The sequence below is a fragment of the Tachysurus fulvidraco genome, chromosome 15, assembly GCF_022655615.1.
Source record: "Tachysurus fulvidraco isolate hzauxx_2018 chromosome 15, HZAU_PFXX_2.0, whole genome shotgun sequence".
In the NCBI taxonomy this organism is placed as follows: Eukaryota; Metazoa; Chordata; class Actinopteri; order Siluriformes; family Bagridae; genus Tachysurus; species Tachysurus fulvidraco.
This window is the reverse complement of record NC_062532.1, coordinates 22,202,422-22,223,058: the sequence shown is the minus strand read 5'-3', so window position 1 is coordinate 22,223,058 and position 20,637 is coordinate 22,202,422. Positions and strand designations below refer to the sequence as shown.

Genomic DNA, 20,637 nt, shown 5'->3' with positions numbered 1-20,637 from the left:
ATATCCATAGACTCTTGTGTTCGCAGGTGAGTCCGGCTACGCATGGCACAGAAGTGGAGGAACCACGTAACCAGGTAGAGCCAGGAGACTACGTGTACATCAGAACATTCAAGAGAAAACATTGGAGACAGCCAAGAATTGTGCACAATAGTTTTAAACATAAGATTTCTACACATACATGTAACCCTCTAGGAAACCTGGATGCCCAGCTTTTGATGAACTGGCTGGGTTTTACACCAATACCAATAACCCTAGTGGAAAACAATACGGATAGACCTACTGTGTCTCCATTCTCTAAACTAACAGAATCCAAAAACTAATAATGAAATTCAAACAAAAAAAAAAGACTTCTAAAGATGAACACAAGTTGAATTTATTAATAAAATTGATCAACAAAAAGAGAAATATCACCTTTTTATAAAACCACATTAACAAAAAATGCCTTCTAAATAAGTTCAAATTTTAAGCCTTACTTTGAATCAAAATCAAATGTGCAGTAAATGTTATTGCAAAAACAATAAGCTTTAAATTATTAAATTACTAGATATATATATATATATTTAACATACATACATACATACATATATATATATATATATATATATATATATATATATATATATATATATATATATATATATATATATATATAATATCGACATTTGCAAACAAAAAATCAATCACATTCAAAAACCAATTAAATTTTATTTTAAGTAAAAAGATAAAATAAAATAAAAAGATAACCCAACTGTTCACTAGTGTTTACTCAAAATAAACACTAGTGCACTCTATGTTAAGACATGTCAGAATAATCCATTGACATGAAATCTACATGAGTTGTTTTTAGTTCTAGTTCAACCACATGGGTATATCTCACACCTTAAAAAGTAGTTTACCTCAGTATTCATGGAGAACAGGTGGAAAAAGACCTCATAAAATACTGATGATCACGGTAACATTAAAATATTATCTTAGCGATTAGCATCCGTGTAGCTAAAGTAGCTTGCTAGGAAAACAAGCTGTCCGTTAACGCATCACATAGTCTGTTCCTTAACACAATTCTCAGGAAACAGTGAGTGAATACTTAAACAACAACATCTGTCTCAGACACATCACATCCTTTGATCTTTCCCGCTTCTCCTTTTTTCCCCTGCGTCTTCTTGTTCCTGCCCGCAATAGCTGAATTAACTAATATACCCACTTGGGATTGGCCCAACCTGTGCAGTCAATCATTCCAATATAAACCTTCTACTGCATAGAAGTTTCTAGAACACGAGGACACGTTAACAAACGTACATCCGTGTATACCAAGTCCCAAACATTGCCTGTGCAACACAGTCCATGCATGAACATTAAAATGAAAACATTGAGTGTGTTACATACAAAAGCAACAACTTCAACCTGTCAGAATGGAATGATGGAGCCCCTGACCATATAGTGCTAATATAGTAGATATAAAAAGTCTAAACACTTCTGTTACAGTTAAAGGTGTTAGTGATAAAACAAGATATTCAAAACAAGATAACTCGTCACATCTTTTCCTCCTTTTATTTGATATAGTAACTAACACAAGTCAAGTGAAAAACAAATAGAAAAGTTTTAGGTAAAAATACAAAGAATAAGAGTAAATTTATAATAACCTGTTTGCATAAATGTACACACCCCTTAACTAATACATTGATGCAGCACCTTTTTGCATGTAATACAGCATCTGGGTAAGAACTCAGTACCTTGTTATTTGGCACTTTGGTGTAATTTCTGGTGAAAATGATTTGTTAGTTGCCAGACCCTTGTCTGAATCTTGACTTTGCCCTTGGATTATGACCCTGTTTTGTTTGCTACCTGCACTTGCGCCTGTACCTGCACCACTTTATAGAAAACAAATGGGGTTTTGGATAATCATTTAGTTTTCCACATTACTCTGCACAGTTTGCATAAATTTCTGCATCCTCATGGTCATTGTCCAGGTCATTAGTTTGTTTCTCATCATCAATATTAATATAGTCATCATCTACATCACTTCTTTGTTCAGCAGCCTCGAAATCAAGGTAGATGTTATCCGAGTCCTCTGAATCATCCTTCTGGTAGAAACTGGTTTCTATGTTTTCATAAACATCTTCATCATCTTTCTCATTCTCTGCTTGGTGACACTCATATGTGTTTGTAGCACCTAAAAATTGATTGTGACAAAATACACACAGGTTTCTAGATAAAATTTTCTAGATAAAATTCAAGAATAATGCAAGTAATAAATAAAAGCATTTATGTTGTGCTGTTATACAAAAATAATAAACAATATTGATTGCATGCTTAAATGTTTTAGGTAAATGTTCACCATGTCACCAGTAGACATTTTTTTTTATATCTTAGGAGGACTTATGAAGACTTCTCACATCTATTTAGGTTATTGATATATTACAGTCAGCTGGATGTTTTTATGGAATGGATGTTTTTTAATATACTGAAACATTTATGAGTTTTGATAACTCACGCTCTGAATCACTCTTTGTGTCACTCTGAAATTTCGATCTTTTCTGTGTCTTCACAAAGCAAATGATGACTGGAACTAAGATGAGAAGCAGTCCTGCTGTCACCCCAATACCAATGTATGGCATCAGTGATGCTGAAAGAGAGTCAAGTTTTTCAAATACTAAACCGCAAAACACAAAAAAATATGTAGTTTATTTTAATATACCTTGAACAGCAACAAAAAGGGGTTCAGTGGTCATGGAGGTAAAGGTACGTGAAGACACTTTAACTTCATAAGTACAGCTGTAGTTTCCCTGATGATAAAAATCTGCTTCAGGAAAAAGGAAGACAGCCGAGTGGTTAACAGCTGACTGAGTTCTGGAGATGTTGGATTCACTGAAGCCCAAATAGAAAGAACCTTCAGGATACTGAGGTTCTGTGGAGCAGATGATGGAGAAGCCATAGCCCCTGATCATTTCTGGTCCTTCAGGCCCGTAGTGGTACCATCCATCAGCGGCAATGAAGGAGATATTGGGCCGCTGCAAGTTCACTATAAAACAACAAACAAGGATTACCATAAATTAATATTTTAATACAAAAGTGATACTGAAAATCAAGAACTTTACAAAAATAGATTGCGGTTTTAGCTGCAAATACTGTATGGTACTGGCAGTAAATGTCACTCACCCACAGTGATGTTAATGGAGTTGCTCCTGGATGATGTGGAGACACTTTCCTTGTATGAGTAGTCACAGGTGTACTGACCCTGATGTGAGGCATCTACAGTCAGAGTAAATGTTGTTGTAGTCTCTGCAGTTTGTTTCTTTATCAATGTCCCAGTTTTATACAAACTGAAGTCTACAGAGATGCATGATGGACTGGGTGTGGTACATGTGAACTGCAGGACTTCTCCAGGTGAGACCACAGAGTTTGGGGAGATCCGAGTCAGTGTTGGACTCTGCATGTCTTAAAGAAATATGTTTCATAATATTGTAAATGTATTCACTTTAAACAGGGTACAATATATATAAATACATACATACATACATACAAATAAACAACGATAACTTACTTGAGCAAACGACACCTGCATCTTCATCATGTCCACAGTTCTCTACTCCAAATCTACTGTGTGAACACTGATCTATGTAGCTCTCAGTTCCTTTACACTGAACATTACCCAGCCAGGTTGGTTCACTTCCCTGACCAAAGTGGGACTTTCGAGGAGCGCTGGTGACTTTACCACATCCAAGCTGCCTACACACCACCTCTGCATCCTTTAAGTCCCAGTTATCATCACACACTGTTCCCCACTGGGCTCTGTGCTGGATCTGCACTCGACCACAACATTTACTCGGACCATTCACCAGCCTGATCTCTCGGACTGAGTTAATATATGAAAAGACAGAAGGGTTTTATAAGTTTTGATTGTAAAAACTAACTTGATATACTGTATAAAAAGAAATCATATTAGAAACAAATGTAGCTGTATTTAAAATGTCCTTACTAAATTTGATACTCAACTAAACAATCAAATATGTTTTAGGTTTCTACAGTAAATGTAATGTGGCGCTTTCCTGCAAGTTTTACACATTCTTTCCACAAAATGACTGCATTAAAAGCAAAATATTTTCTGTGTCTTCACGAAGCAAATGATCACTGAAACTAAGATGAGAAGCAGTCCTGCTGTTAATTCCATACCAATGTATGGCATCAGTGATGCTGAAAGAGAGTCAAGTTTTTTAAATAATAAACTGCAAAACACAAAAATAGACATAGTTTATTTTAATATACCTTTAACAGCAACAAAAAGGGGTTCTGTGGTAGTGGAGGTAAAGGTACGTGAAGACACTTTAACTTCATAAGTACAGCTGTACTTTCCCTGATGATCAAAATCTGCTTCAGGAAAAAGGAAGACAGCTGAGTGGTTAACAGCTGACTGAGTTCTGGTGATGTGGAATCCTCTGAACCCCAAATGGAAGGAACCTCCTGCATACTGAGATCTAGTGGAGCAGATGATGGAGAATCCATAGCCCTTGATAATTTCTGGTCCTTCAGGCCCGTAGTGGTACCATCCATCTGCAGCAATGAAGGAGATATTGGGCTGCTGCAAGTTCACTATAAAACAACAGACATGATTTATCAGGATTTTAAATCTAATAGCCAATTAATGTGTTTTGAGCTGCATATACTTATGGTACTGGCAGAAAATGTCTAGAAAATGTCACTCACCCACAGTGATGGTAATGGAGTTGCTCCTGGATGATGTAGAGACACTTTCCCTGTATGAGTAGTCACAGGTGTACTGACCCTGATTTGAGGCATCTACAGTCAGAGTAAATGTTGTTGTAGTCTCTGCAGTTTGGTTCTTTATCAATGTCCCAGTTTTATACAAACTGAAGTCTACAGAGATGCATGATGGACTGGGTGTGGTACATGTGAACTGCAGGACTTCTCCAGGTGAGACCACAGAGTTTGGGGAGATTCGAGTCAGTGTTGGACTCTGCATGTCTTAAAGAAATATGTTTCATAATATTGTAAATGTATTCACTTTAAACAGAACATAAAATATATATAAATACATACATACAAACAAATAAACAAAGATGACTTACTTGAGCAAACGACACCTGCATCTTGATCATGTCCACAGTTCTCTACTCCAAATCTACTGTGTGAGCAGTGATCTATGTAGCTCTCAGTTCCTTTACACTGAACATTACCCAGCCAGGTTGGTTCACTTCCCTGACCAAAGTGGGACTTTCGAGGAGCGTTGGTGACTTTACCACATCCAAGCTGCCTACACACCACCTCTGCATCCTTTAAGTCCCAGTTATCATCACACACTGTTCCCCACTGGGCTCTGTGCTGGATCTGCACTCGACCACAACATTTACTAGGACCATTCACCAGCCTGATTTCTCGGACTGAGTTAATATATGAAAAGACAGAAGGGTTTTATTAATTACCTATAATTGATTGTAGCAACTAGCTTGATATATAAAAAGAAATCATATTAGGAACAAATGTAGCTGTATTTAAAATGTCCTAACTAAATTCAAAACTCAGCTAAACAATCAAAAATCTTTTAGGTTTCTACAGTAAATGTAATGTGGTGCTTTCATTGTAAATGTAATGTGGTGCTTTCCTGCAAGTTTTACACATTTTTTCCACAAAATGATTGCATTAAAAGCAAAATATTTTCTGTGTCTTCACAAAGCAAATGATGACTGGAACTAAGATGAGAAGCAGTCCTGCTGTTACTCCCATACCAATGTATGGCATGAGTGGTGCGGAAAGAGATTCATGTTTTTCAAATACTAAACTGCAAAACACAAAAATAGACATAGTTTATTTTAATATACCTTTAACAGCAACAAAAAGGGGTTCTGTGGTAGTGGAGGTAAAGGTACGTGAAGACACTTTAACTTCATAAGAACAGCTGTAGTTTCCCTGATGATCAAAATCTGCTTCAGGAAAAATGAAGACAGCCGAGTGGTTAAAAGCTGACTGAGTTCTGGTGATGTGGATTCCTCTGAACCCCAAATGGAAGGAACCTCCTGCATACTGAGATCCAGTGGAGCAGATGATGGAGAAGCCATAGCCCTTGATAATTTCTGGTCCTTCAGGCCCATAGTGGTACAATCCATCAGCAGCAATGAAGGAGATACTGGGCTGCTGCAAGTTCACTATAAAACAACAGATGATTTATCAGGATTTTAAATATAATAGCCAATTAATGTGTTTTGAGCTGCATATACTTATGGTACTGGCAGAAAATGTCTAGAAAATGTCACTCACCCACAGTGATGGTAATGGAGTTGCTCCTGGATGATGTAGAGACACTTTCCCTGTATGAGTAGTCACAGGTGTACTGACCCTGATTTGAGGCATCTACAGTCAGAGTAAATGTTGTTGTAGTCTCTGCAGTTTGGTTCTTTATCAATGTCCCAGTTTTATACAAACTGAAGTCTACAGAGATGCATGATGGACTGGGTGTGGTACATGTGAACTGCAGGACTTCTCCAGGTGAGACCACAGAGTTTGGGGAGATTCGAGTCAGTGTTGGACTCTGCATGTCTTAAAGAAATATGTTTCATAATATTGTAAATGTATTCACTTTAAACAGAACATAAAATATATATAAATACATACATACAAACAAATAAACAAAGATGACTTACTTGAGCAAACGACACCTGCATCTTCATCATGTCCACAGTTCTCTACTCCAAATCTACTGTGTGAGCAGTGATCTATGTAGCTCTCAGTTCCTTTACACTGAACATTACCCAGCCAGGTTGGTTCACTTCCCTGACCAAAGTGGGACTTTCGAGGAGCGTTGGTGACTTTACCACATCCAAGCTGCCTACACACCACCTCTGCATCCTTTAAGTCCCAGTTATCATCACACACTGTTCCCCACTGGGCTCTGTGCTGGATCTGCACTCGACCACAACATTTACTAGGACCATTCACCAGCCTGATTTCTCGGACTGAGTTAATATATGAAAAGACAGAAGGGTTTTATTAATTACCTATAATTGATTGTAGCAACTAGCTTGATATATAAAAAGAAATCATATTAGGAACAAATGTAGCTGTATTTAAAATGTCCTAACTAAATTCAAAACTCAGCTAAACAATCAAAAATCTTTTAGGTTTCTACAGTAAATGTAATGTGGTGCTTTCATTGTAAATGTAATGTGGTGCTTTCCTGCAAGTTTTACACATTTTTTCCACAAAATGATTGCATTAAAAGCAAAATATTTTCTGTGTCTTCACAAAGCAAATGATGACTGGAACTAAGATGAGAAGCAGTCCTGCTGTTACTCCCATACCAATGTATGGCATGAGTGGTGCGGAAAGAGAGTCAAGTTTTTTAAATAATAAACTGCAAAACACAAAAATAGACATAGTTTATTTTAATATACCTTTAACAGCAACAAAAAGGGGTTCTGTGGTAGTGGAGGTAAAGGTACGTGAAGACACTTTAACTTCATAAGTACAGCTGTAGTTTCCCTGATGATCAAAATCTGCTTCAGGAAAAATGAAGACAGCCGAGTGGTTAAAAGCTGACTGAGTTCTGGTGATGTGGATTCCTCTGAACCCCAAATGGAAGGAACCTCCTGCATACTGAGATCCAGTGAGGCAGATGATGGAGAAGCCATAGCCCTTGATAATTTCTGGTCCTTCAGGCCCATAGTGGTACAATCCATCAGCAGCAATGAAGGAGATACTGGGCTGCTGCAAGTTCACTATAAAACAACAGATGATTTATCAGGATTTTAAATATAATAGCCAATTAATATGTCTTTAGCTGCAAATACTGTATGGTACTGGCAGTAAATGTCCAGAAAATGTCACTCACCCACAGTGATGGTAATGGAGTTGCTCCTGGATGATGTGGAGACACTTTCCCTGTATGAGTAGTCACAGGTATACTGACCCTGATGTGAGGCATTTACAGTCAGATTAAATGTTGTTGTATTCTCTGCAGTTTGTGTCTTTATCAATGTCCCAGTTTTATACAAACTGAAATCTACAGAGATGCATGATGGACTGGGTGTGGTACATGTGAACTGCAGGACTTCTCCAAGTGAGACCACAGAGTTTGAGGAGATCCGGGTCAGTGTTGGACTTGACATGTCTTAAAGAAATATGTTTTTTATATTATAATTATATTCATGGGTACATAACAGGGTATATAAATATATAGATACATACATACAAATAAACAACAATAACTTACTTGAGCAAACAACACCTGCATCTTCATGATGTCCACAGTGCTTTACTCCAAATCCACTGTGTGAACACTGATCTATGTAGCTCTCAGTTCCTTTACACTGAACATTACCCAGCCAGGTTGGTTCACTTCCCTGACCAACGCGGGAATATTGAGGCATGCTGATGGCTTTACCACATCCAAGCTGTCTACACACCACCTCTGCATCCTTTAAGTCCCAGTTATCAACACACACTGTTCCCCACTGGGCTCTGTGCTGGATCTCCACTCGACCACAACATTTACTCGGACCATTCACCAGCCTGATCTCTCGGACTGAGTTAATATATGAAAAGACACAGCACTGTTGAACTTCTACAAATTGTTGTTTAATATTCTATAACATTTTTATAGTACAGCAGGTACGGAAAGTATTCAGACACCTTTAAATTTTTCACTCTTTGTTCCATTGCAGCCATTTGCTAAAATAAAAAAGTTATTTTTATTTCTCATTAATGTACACTCAGCACCCCATCTTGACAGAAAAAACTGAATTTTGTGTAGAATTTTTTGCAAATTTATTTAAAAAAAAAACCTGAAATATCACATAGTCATAAGTATTCAGACCCTTTGCTGTGACACTCATATTTAACTCACATGCTGTCCATTTCTTCTGATCCCCATTGAGATGGTCTTACTCATTCATTGGAGTCCAGTTGTGTTTAATTAAACTGATTGGACTTGATTTGGAAAGGCACATACCTGACTATATAAGACCTTACAGCTTACAGTGCATGTCAGAGAAAATGAGAATCATGAGGTCAAAGGAACTGCCCAAGGAGCTCAGAGACAGAATTGTGGCAAGGCACGGATCTGGATCTGCAGCACTCAAGTTTCCTAAGAGCACAGTGGCCTCCATAATCCTTAAATGGAAGAATTTGGGGCGACCAGAACTCTTCCTAGACCTGGCCGTCCTGCCAAACTTAGCAATCGTGGGAGAAGAGCCTTGGTGAGAGAGGTAAAGAAGAACCCAAAGATCACTGTGGCTGAGCTCCAGAGATGCAGTAGGGAGATGGGAGAAAGTTCCAGAAAGTCAACTATCACTGCAGCCCTCCACCAGTTAGGGCTGTATGGCAGAGTGGGCTGACAGATGCCTCTCCTCAGTGCAAGACATATGAAAGCTTGCGTAGAGTTGCCAAAAAACACACAAAGGACTCCCAGACTATGAGAAATAAGATCATCTGGTCTGATGAGACCAAGATTGAACTTTTTGGCATTAATTCTAAGCAGTATGTGCGGAGAAAACCAGGCACTGCTCATCACGTGCCCGAATACAATCCCAACAATGAAAATATGGGGGTGTTTTTCAGCTGCAGGGACTGGACGACTGGTTGCAGTTGAAAGAAAGATGAATGCGGCCAAGCACAGAGATATCCTGGAAGAAAACCTCTTCCAGAGTGCTCAGGACCTCAGACTGGGCCAAAGGTTCACCTTCCAACAAGACAATGACCCTAAGCACACAGCTAAAATAACAAAGGAGTGACTTTGGAACAACTCTGTGACCATTCTTGACTGGCCCAGCCAGAGCCCTGACCTAAACCCAGTTGAACATCTCTAGAGAGACTTGAAAATGGCTGTCCACCAACGTTCACCATCCAACCTGACGGAACTGGAAAGGATCTGCAAGGAAGAATGGCGGAGGATCCCCAAATCCAGGTGTGAAATACTTGCTGCATCATTCTCAAGAAGACTCATGGCTGTACTAGCTCAAAAGGGTGCTTCTACCCAATACTGAGCAATGGGTCTGAATACTTATGACCATGTGATATCAGTTTTTCTTTTTTAATAAATTTGCAAAAATTTCTACATGTCTGTTTTTTTCTGTCAAGATGGGGTGCTGAGTGTACATTAATGAGAAATAAAATGAACTTTTTTGATTTTAGCAAATGAAACAAAGAGTGAAAAATTTATAGGGGTCTGAATACTTTCCATACCCACTGTATTTTCCATATCATCTCTTCTCTAATGTGACAAACTACATTTTGGTGATGGAACTACTGTGTATCTGTTATAACAGATATAGTAATGTGACTGATGTTAATTTTCATGTATGTATATTTACAATGTAAATATATGCATTTCACTAAAAATCCTTCCTATTTGTTTTATTTGCTTTAATTTGTTTAATATGTTTTATGTCATGTTTAAATTAATCATTTCTATTTTTGGCGGAAGTGTTTTCTCTTGCGATTAAGCTGTGCTATGTCATGACGTCATTCGGGATGTGCATGCTGCTCCTCAGTTTACTTTGTGCTCCCGGGATTACTTGCAAAATTGAGTTTTACACATTTGAATTTCACTCATAAAGTGTTCACTAAATATTGTTATATGTAATATGTAATATTTTTAATGTAATATGTGATATATAAAGTGATATGTAAAGTAATTTGTGCATGGATAGGGAGGATTAAGCGTCTTTTTTGATAAGTACAGCGAGCCGAATAAGCATGTGCTTTGGCTAGGCTTAGTGATGCTAGTGAGCTAATGGCTGCAATTTGATTTGTGCAGGTGGTAAAGCTGACCAAGCAGCCACGTTTATTTTGTTTCTTTCTGTATTCCATCCAGGTACAGTAACTTCTAATGTTTTATAATTTGTTTAATTAAATTTTATTTCTGTTTTATGGAGTTTACTTTGTGCATACTGAGGAGAGGTGGTAAAGCTGACCAAGCAGTCAGGAAAGCTGACCAAGCAGTCAGCTGACCAAAAAATGTTTATTTTGTTTCTTTCTGTATTCCATCCAGAATTGTTGGGTGTTGATGACAATAAACTCTCCAGTACTGCTGCAGCAAAGTTGTAAAGACTACTCATTCCACAACACAACGCAGAGAACACGAGCACCGGTCAGATCCGAACGTGACCGGTTACAGTAACATGATAACAGGAATAAACTTGAAAAGATGTTCCAGATCCATTATAAATAGATAAAATGTATGATGTGTTTTCCTTTAACTAATAAAAAAAAAGTGAATAGTTGACAAATTGTTATAGTATATACAGAATAAAATACTTTGTGATATAATCCTCTAAGAGCAATCTGAGGCAATCCTAGCCTCAGTTTGTATAATATTTTAGCTCTCGTATCTGAATGCATACATTATAATAACACTGAGGACAAAGTCATAATATAAGAGATTTCTGTACCTGAGCAAGTAACACTAGCATCTTCACCATGGCCACAGTTGTGTGTTCCAAATGCTCTGTGAGAGCACTGTGTGATGGTGCTTTCACTTCCAGAACACTGAACATCATCCAGCCATATTTCACCACTTCCCTGACCAAAGTGGGCATTTTGATGAGCAGTGACAGCTTTACCACATCCAATCTGTCTACACACCACCTCTGCATCATTCAGGTCCCAGTCGTCATCACACACTGTTCCCCACTGACCATTATACAGGATCTCCACTCTGCCAGAGCAGGGGTGACTGCCACCAATGAGTCGAATGCTACCTTACAAGACAAACAGCAAAATGCATCCCAGTATTATTATAATTCCTCAAAAAAATTATATAATGAAAAATTAAAAGTCTATAATTTGCATTGAGTAACGTAACCTGCATAAATGCACCAGTTGAATCCAATTTGATTCTACATTTACAGCATTTCGCAGACACCGTTATCCATTATCCACCGTTAACTTTTTTATTTCATTTTTATACAACACTAACAATTAAGGGTTAAGGGCCATACTCAGGGGCCCAGCAGTGGCAGCTGGGCAAACTCACAACCTTCCGATTGGTAGCCCATCACCTTAACCACTAGGCTACCACATCCCATTCTCTTTTTTTAGATTAGCACCTCATCCTCTGTTTGGAGGTTCATTCATTTTCTACTGCTTATCCGAACTATTCTCGGGTCATGCGGAGCCTGTGCCTATGTCAGGCGTCATCGGGCATCAAGGCAGGATACACCCAGGACTGAGTACCAACCCATCGCCGGGCACACACACTCTCATTCACTCACACACTACGGACAATTTTCCAGAGATGCCAATCAATCTACCATGCATGTCTTTGGACCGGGGGAGGAAACCTTTGAGGCATGGGGAGAACATGCAAACTCCACACACAGAAGGCGGAGGTGGGAATCAAACCCCCAACTCTGGAGGTGTGAGGCAAACGTGCTAACCACTAAGCCACCATGCCCCCAGTTTGGAGGTTATGTTATTTAATTATCAGTGATAAAAACAAAACTCAAATCACTGAATGAATTCTATAAAATTGAAAAACAAGTAAAAATCTAAACAAAAACACAGAACAGTAAACAAAACAAAAATAAATGAACAGAAAAATACCAATGTACATGTTTTAAATTTGAGGAAAACTAAAATACTCTTAAATCACATGAGCCAATATTTTATTCACAATAGAACATAGATAACATAATAAATGTTTAAACTGAGAGATTTTACACTTTTATCCACTAAATGAGCTCATTTAAGGTTTCAGGTCTCAGAGTAGTTGGGACTGGGTCATGTTTACATGGTGTAACATCTCCTCATCTTTTCAAAACAGTTTGAAGACATCTGGCATCAAGGTTATGAGTTTTTGGAGTTTTAATGTTGGAATTTGGTCCCATTCTTCCTTGATATAGGTTTCCAGCTGCTGAAGAGTTTGTGGTCGTCTTTGACATATTTTTCGTTTAATGATGCACCAAATGTTCTCTACAGGTAAAACATCTGGACCACAAGCAGCCGATTCTGCACCCAGACTCTTCTACAATAAAGCCATGCTGTTGTAATAGCTGCAGTATGTGGTTTTCTTTGTCCTGCTGAAATACAGAAGGCCTTCCCTGAAATAGACATCGTCTGGAGTTGTGCACATGTTAAAACATTTCAGCATTCTTAGTGCCTTCCAAAACATGCAAGCTGCCCAGACCATATGCACTTCTGCACCTCATACCATCAGAGATGCCGGCTTTTAAACTGAACACTGATAACACACTGGAAGGTCTCAGTCCTCTTTACCCCAGAGGACATAGCGTCTGAGATTTCTAATAAGAATGTTAAATTTGGACTTGTATGACCATAGAACACTTCTCCAATTTGAAACAGTCTATTTTAAATTATCCTTGGCCCACAGGACAGGACATGTTCACATGTGGCTTCCTTTGTGTATGATAGAGCTTTAGGTGTCATGTGCAGATGGAAGGCAAGTTGTGTTCACTGTCAGTGGTTTCTGGAAGTGTTCCTGGGTCCATTTATTGATGTCATTGACACAATCGATGAATGATACAGTGTCATCTGAGGGCCTGAAGACCATGGAAATCCAATAAAGGAAGAGAGAGATTTCTCCAGTTTCCTTGAATCTTTTAATGATGTTCTGCACTGTAGATGATGAGATTTACAAAGCCTTTGCTATCTGATGTTGAGGAACATTGTTTTTAAAGTCTTCCAAAATCTTTCACAGATTGGAGAGCAATGGTCTGCCTATGTGCTTTTGTGAATAACATTTTGGCTCATGTGATTTGAAAGTCTTTTAATTTTCACTTCATTCAAATTTAAAAGCATCTCAATGTTTCTGGAATTCGGGTTGTAATTAAAAATACATATTGGCAAACTGACTGTGAAAATCATTTTATACCTGCAGACCCTCTTGTGTTTTATTTCTTAAATATTATCTACAGTGGCTGGCAAGCATAAGAAAGAGTTAAGCTTTGTATCTTAAGTATATTGTAATGTGGATTGAAGCTGATTCTATGCTTTTCTGTACCTGAGCAAGTAACACCAGCATCTTCACCATGGCTACAGTCGTGTACTCCAAATCCTCTGTGAGAGCACTGTGTGATGGTGCTTTCACTTCCAGAACACTGAACATCATCCAGCCATATTTTGCCACTTCCCTGACCAAAGTGGGCACTTTGATGAGCAGTGACAGCTTTACCACATCCAATCTGTCTACACACCACCTCTGCATCATTCAGGTCCCAGTAGTCATCACACACTGTTCCCCACTGACCATTATACAGGATCTCCACTCTACCAGAGCAGGGGTTGTTGCCACCAGTGAGTCGTATGTTAATACCATCTAAAACAAACATCAGAAAATATGTTCATGTTAATCACAAAGAATCTTGCTACTGAATGTTTGAATTTCCTCTAGGATCAATAAAGTGTCTGTCTGTCTGTCTGTCTATCTGTTTGTTTGTTTGCTTGACCTCATATCAATACATTTCTCTCATTTCTAATCCTTTATTAATAAAGATTTCATGACTTTCACATAATGAATTATAATATAATTTGCATTAGGTCATTAAATGTAACTCAGTATTAACACCTTTTAAATTCTATTTAAATTCAATTCTTTAATATTTTACGAAACCCACCACCTCGTCTCTGTTCACAGGTTGATAAATTAATTTCTATAGACTAATTATTGCCACCCCAATGAGAGGGAAAGAAGAAAAGAAATGGTATGTAAATATACACAATATACACAGATTAACAAAATTAAAGAAAGTTAAATACATGAATAAGAATGAAAGACAAATAAAAATAAAAGCAAAATAAAAATGTGACAATAATTAGCACCTCATCACTGTTCTCCTGACAGCCTGACTAGTGGACATCACCACAGTAATGTCTAGTGTATGAATTAGTGAACATGACTAGTCTCTGCAACACAGTCTAATGAACTATAGGAGGCAGATGAACACAACACTCACAGACCATCAGTCAACACAACAGTCACAGACCATCAGTCAACACAACACTTACAGACCATCAGTCAACACAACACTCACAGACCATCGGTCAACACAACACTCACAGACCATCAGTCAACACAACACTCACAGACCATCATTTCAACACAACACTCACAGACCATCAGTCAACACAACATTCACAGACCATCGGTCAACACAACACTCACAGACCATCAGTCAAAACAATACTCACAGACCATCAGTCAACACAATGCTCACAGACAACAAAATACTCACAGACCATCAGTCAACACAACACTCACAGACCATCAGTCAACACAACGCTCACAGACAACAAAATACTCACAGACCATCAGTCAACACAACACTCACAGTCAACAGAATACTCACAGACCATCAGTCAACAGAATACTCACAGACAACACAATACTCACAGACCATCAGTCAACACAATACTCACAGACAACACAATACTCACAGACCATCAGTCAACACAACACTCACAGACATCACAATACTCACAGACCATCAGTCAATACAACACTCACAGACCATCAGTCAACACAATACTCACAGACCATCAGTCAACAGAATACTCACAGACAACACAATACTCACAGACTATCAGTCAACACAACACTCACAGACCATCTGTCAACCAAATACTCACAGACCATCTGTCAACCCAATACTCACAGACCATCAGTCAACACAATACTCACAGACCATCAGTCAACACAATAGTCACAGACCATCAGTCAACACAACACTCACAGACCATCAGTCAACACAATACTCACAGACCATCAGTCAACACAATAGTCACAGACCATCAGTCAACACAATGCTCTGAGACAATACAACACTCACAGAGTGTAGCAGTGTTCTGTGGGGATATCCAGGTTTCTGTTAGCACAAGAAAATCAAAGGAGTAATAGGAAGTTAAAGCAGAGATAAAATCAGCTTTCTTTACAGCAGACTGGCAATTCCAGAGCCCACCTACCACCACTGCGTGAGACTTACACAGAGGAGGGTAGATGAGGTTACTGGGATTGTGACCTCTGCTCTGTGTACGAGAGCGTCTGTGACAGTAGGAATTGAGTACAGAGATTGGTTTGAGGAAAATATCTGCAGTCAACCAAGAGAGATACTTCAAAACCTTCAATTTAAATGAGTAAGCCCTGCCCACAATTCACACCTTAAGGGAGCATGAAACTACTCCTGATAATTCAGCTGAGTACAACAAAGACCAACACTATAAGCTCAACAATGGTATAGAATATAACAAAATTCTATTCACACTACTCTAGAACAAAGTGAGTTAAGCAGATGGTATACAAAAGTCAGGAACCTACTTTACCAGAAAATATACTCAAATGAAGAGAATTAAGGCACACTGATATCTTACCAACACTCACAGACCATCAGTCAACACAACATTCACAGACCATCACAATACTCACAGACCATCACTCAACCCAACACTCACAGACCATCAGTCAACACAACACTCACAGACCATCAGTCAACACAATACTCACAGACATTCAGTCAACACAACGCTCACAGTCAACACAACACTCACAGACCATCAGTCAACACAATACTCACAGACATTCAGTCAACACAACACTCAGAGTCAAAACAATACTCACAGACCATCAGTCAACACAACACTCATAGACAACACAATACACAAAAACCTTCACAAACACCACATTACTCAAAAATCATTACAAACACACGACTCACAGATGACGCATCGATTATATAAAACTTTATTTATCCCTTTTCAGGAAATTATTTGTTAATTAATATGACTTTCTCAAAAATATGCTAACAAGCTGAAAATTCAGAACAAAATTAAAGAACTAAGTCTAACTGGGCAAAGCTGAGTTTATGAAGGTGAGAATCAAAGACATGCTTGATCTTGAGGGATGGGGTAGCTCAGTGGCAAAGGTGTTGGGTTACTGATCGGAAGGTCATGGGTTCGAACCCCTGGTCCACCAAGCTGCCACTGCTGGGCCCCTGAGCAAGGCCCTTAACCCTCAGTTGCTCAGTTGTAAGTCACTCTGGATAAGGGTGTCTGCTAAATGCCGTAAATGTAAATGTAAATCTTGAGGAAAGGATTCCTTCATGGTGTTTAATTACCAGAAGCAGAGCACTTTGATTTGGGTGATATTAGACTGCCCTGACTGTGGCCAAACAGGAAGCTCTTTTGTGGCTATTCTCATAAATGAGCATGAGATGAATTTCATGTACTTATAAGTGTAAGTTGGCTTTCAAGAAATTGCAAGGTCATGCATGCTTTAAAGTGATGTCATGACAGGCTTTGCTAATGCTAACTCTAGCTCTCGGAGTTGAAGATTTGTGTATACTTAATTAAGGAGTAAGAAAATAGAAATGGTGGTAAACACACCTACTTTTGTCTAATACACATTTTATATCTATAGTTTATAATGCTTCAAAGGCTCAAAAAGTGCTGATGTGACCTGGGCAGAAGTTGGATGTCTGATCTAGAGAGTAAATTAAATGGATTCAAATGAAAATTAGACTTACCAGCCAGCAGAGAAGCTCTAAGAACACCGACTGTAGAGAGAAATAAAGAGGAGGAAGTTCATGAAGCCAGTGACGGAAAAACCAAAGCTGTCTCCAGACTTATTAGAACACATTATGAAAATGGGTAAATATTATTATACACTGTCCATTTTAATAGGAACACCTGTACACATGTTTATTTATGCTGTTATTTAATCATATGGACCAGAAGTTTTTTTCTTAAATCTTTAATCATTTTTAGTCAGTGTGAGTCTGAGTCCCAGGGTAGCCTCAGATTCCTGTCCTTGGCTGACATGATGTGAAACCTTGTAGCTCATTCACTGCAAAGTTTAATATGTTGTGTTTCCTGAGATGTTTTTTTTGCTAACTGTAGCTGTAATGTGGGCTTATTTCTAACTTCCAGTTAGCTCAGACCAGTCTGGTCATTCTCCTCTGATTTCTCTCATCAACAAGAGGTTTTAGGTGGCAGATCTTCCACCTTTACACCATTCTGAGATCAGCAGTTTCTGAACTCCTCAGATTAACCCCTCTGGCACCGACACTATGCTTAAAGTCTCTCAGATCACATTTTTCACTTTTCTGATGTTTTATGTGAACAATAATCTGAAGCTTTTCACCTGTAACTGATTGATTTTATCTACTGTGCTGCTGCCACCTAATTGGCTGATTGGATAGCTGTATAATTGAGTTCCAGATTTCTGATAAAGTAGATGGTAAGTGTATAAAAAGAGTACATACTCTATAATTGCATTTATACCAGAGAGCTACTTTATACTGGATTCTGATTGGTCAGATGGTGCTGATTAATTTTCTATGACCAACTCTGACAGTAGAGAGTCAGCAATTAATAGCTTTATATGAACAAACTTTTTTTTTTAACTATATTACTCTTTTTATAGTAACAGACCGATGGAAATGTCTGACGCTTATATTAAATAATAAACGTTTGCCTTTCTTTGTGGATCATTTCTGTTTCCTGCATTTTACCCAAATCAGCAATTCAGAAAACGAGCAGTAAAATTGTAGACAATTAAAAACACAGTGAACTAATCAAAAATATCAAATTAAATTCCTCATCTGAAGAATATCTTCACAGTAAAAGAAATATTGAAATTCTGACATCATCCAAAGGATAGTAAGAAATTTATTTAAAAAGTTATATATATAAAACCCAAAGGATCACACACATGTAAAATGTGGAAATGATACAATAATATTAATTACAAGACAAACGTATTGATATAAATGTTGAATTTACCGAGTGTTAAAGTGAGGTGAAGATTCATCATCCTGGTCCTTAAGATGTAAATCAGTTTGATACTAATTACAACGTTCACTGCTGCTTTCTTCTCATAATGAACCTCTTGAGGTAACGACAAGTGATGTTTTATGTTTCTTCATGCAACCAAAGAGGTGGAGTTTCTTCTATGGTCAGTTCCTATTAAACTGCGTCAAAAAAACTCAAACTATTTTTTGCTGCATATAAATTTTTTACTTTTTTTTTTTTTACAGCCCAAAAGTTGAAGGCCAGCCCAAAACACATGTAGGCGAAACCTTGTCAAACGCCCAGAGTACCCCGGGTGTCAAAAATATTAATTTCCTCTTGTCATTTCCTCTTGTCTTGTCACCTAACAGACGAGTGACAAACAAGAGAAACATAAGGGGTACATGTAGTGTCAGGCCATGACAGGATCATTTATCTTCCTGGAAGGATGAACAGCATTCTTCCTCAAGATATTTATTTTTATGATCAACATGTCACTCCATAACCTCCCATGAGTAAACACAACTCCCATGAACTAACCTTGTAGATAACAATATTTATAATATTTCTGATTGTTCTAAAGCAAAATCAGAGTAAAATAGATTTTTGATGTTATTAAGTATGAAGATTTATGCATAGCTAATAATACAAATTCATACTTTTCCATTAATTAATGTAATTTGTCGTTTTGTTTTTAAAAAAAGTTACACTACCATAAATAGTTTTTAAATGTAGTTTTATTTCTGTATCAGCATTCAACAGCGTTCCCATAGTTGACTAGTCCCTATTTTTAAAAGGCAAAAACATGAAACTAAGAATGAAATTTTGACACAAATCTCATATCTACATTATTTAAAGCAACACTTTAGAAAGTGTGCTTGTGAGTGTAAAGTTGAACCGACCTTTTCCTTCATGCTGTGACTTGGCTGATTTCCTCCTTTACTTCCTGTCTACTTCCTATTTAAGAGTGTTTTCATGTTCTAGAAATCATGAAGAGGTTGATAATGAGACAAAGTATAAAACCTACTGAATTGTACAATTATGTCATTTGGTTAATGAGACAAACCAGTAACCAGAAAATGTCTGAAGTAAATGTACACACTCCCGTGGATAGGAAGTGGGGCGGTGTCCTCCACGGAAAACTGCAAGTGACGCAGGACACTGAAAAAAACAAAAAAAAAACTCGGGCTGGTGACATGGACTGCAAAGAGGACGAAAGCTGTTCCCGGCTGCTGCTACATTATTCCATAATGTTCTTTTGTGACAAAAAATAAAATAAAAAAAGACCACATTACTCTTTTCTTTCCAGAACGGCCTTCCTGTTTGCTTAAATATAATACATGGTGGGGTTTGAGAGAAGAAAAAACAAATGTGTGAAAGCAACAACTCAAGAAATGTGTGTTGGTATAAAACAATCTACAACTAAACGATCACTATTGAAATTATATTCTATAAATTTGAGCTGCATGAAAGAACAGAGCTTTTTTCCTCACAATGAGAGAAACACACAAAACATCAGTCTTTAAAAAAAGAATATTTTCATCATCAACAACATCATCATCATCATCATACAGTTTATGGTACAAGAGAAACAACATTTGTGCATTTGAATGTGTAAAAAGTGTCAAAGTAGAACAGAAAAAAAAATCAGAAGAGAACAGAAGACGACGTCTTTGTGCTGGAGGCCGTGTGACATCGACATGTTTTAAGACGTGTGAAATGATGTGGCTCGCTGGCAGTGATAGTTTTTGGGCAGTGTTCTAACATGGTCCTGTTCATGTTTACTGAACACCAAAAGGAAGTTCAGAGGAAGCCGAAACACGTTGAGATTCGAGATTCTGTGCAAGTCGCGTGCATAGTCAAAGTGAAACATGGAAGTCTGTCAAGCAT

General features: G+C 37.9%; 2 protein-coding genes across 2 annotated transcripts in view; both read right to left on the bottom strand.

The window, feature by feature from the left end:
- Positions 1-20,637, bottom strand: part of LOC113663923 (deleted in malignant brain tumors 1 protein-like) — a 162,710-nt gene that overhangs the window by 34,629 nt on the left and 107,444 nt on the right. The gene's annotated exons all lie outside the window — the stretch shown is intronic.
- LOC113663921 (galectin-3-binding protein A-like) lies at positions 11,568-19,871 on the bottom strand. Its single transcript, XM_047801019.1, has 5 exons — positions 19,650-19,871; positions 18,742-19,111; positions 17,484-17,513; positions 13,970-14,284; positions 11,568-11,704 (listed from the first exon to the last, which is right to left on the bottom strand). The coding sequence occupies exons 2-5, from the start codon at positions 18,770-18,772 to the stop codon at positions 11,607-11,609; spliced, it is 474 nt and encodes a 157-aa protein (XP_047656975.1). The 5' UTR covers positions 18,773-19,111; positions 19,650-19,871; the 3' UTR covers positions 11,568-11,606.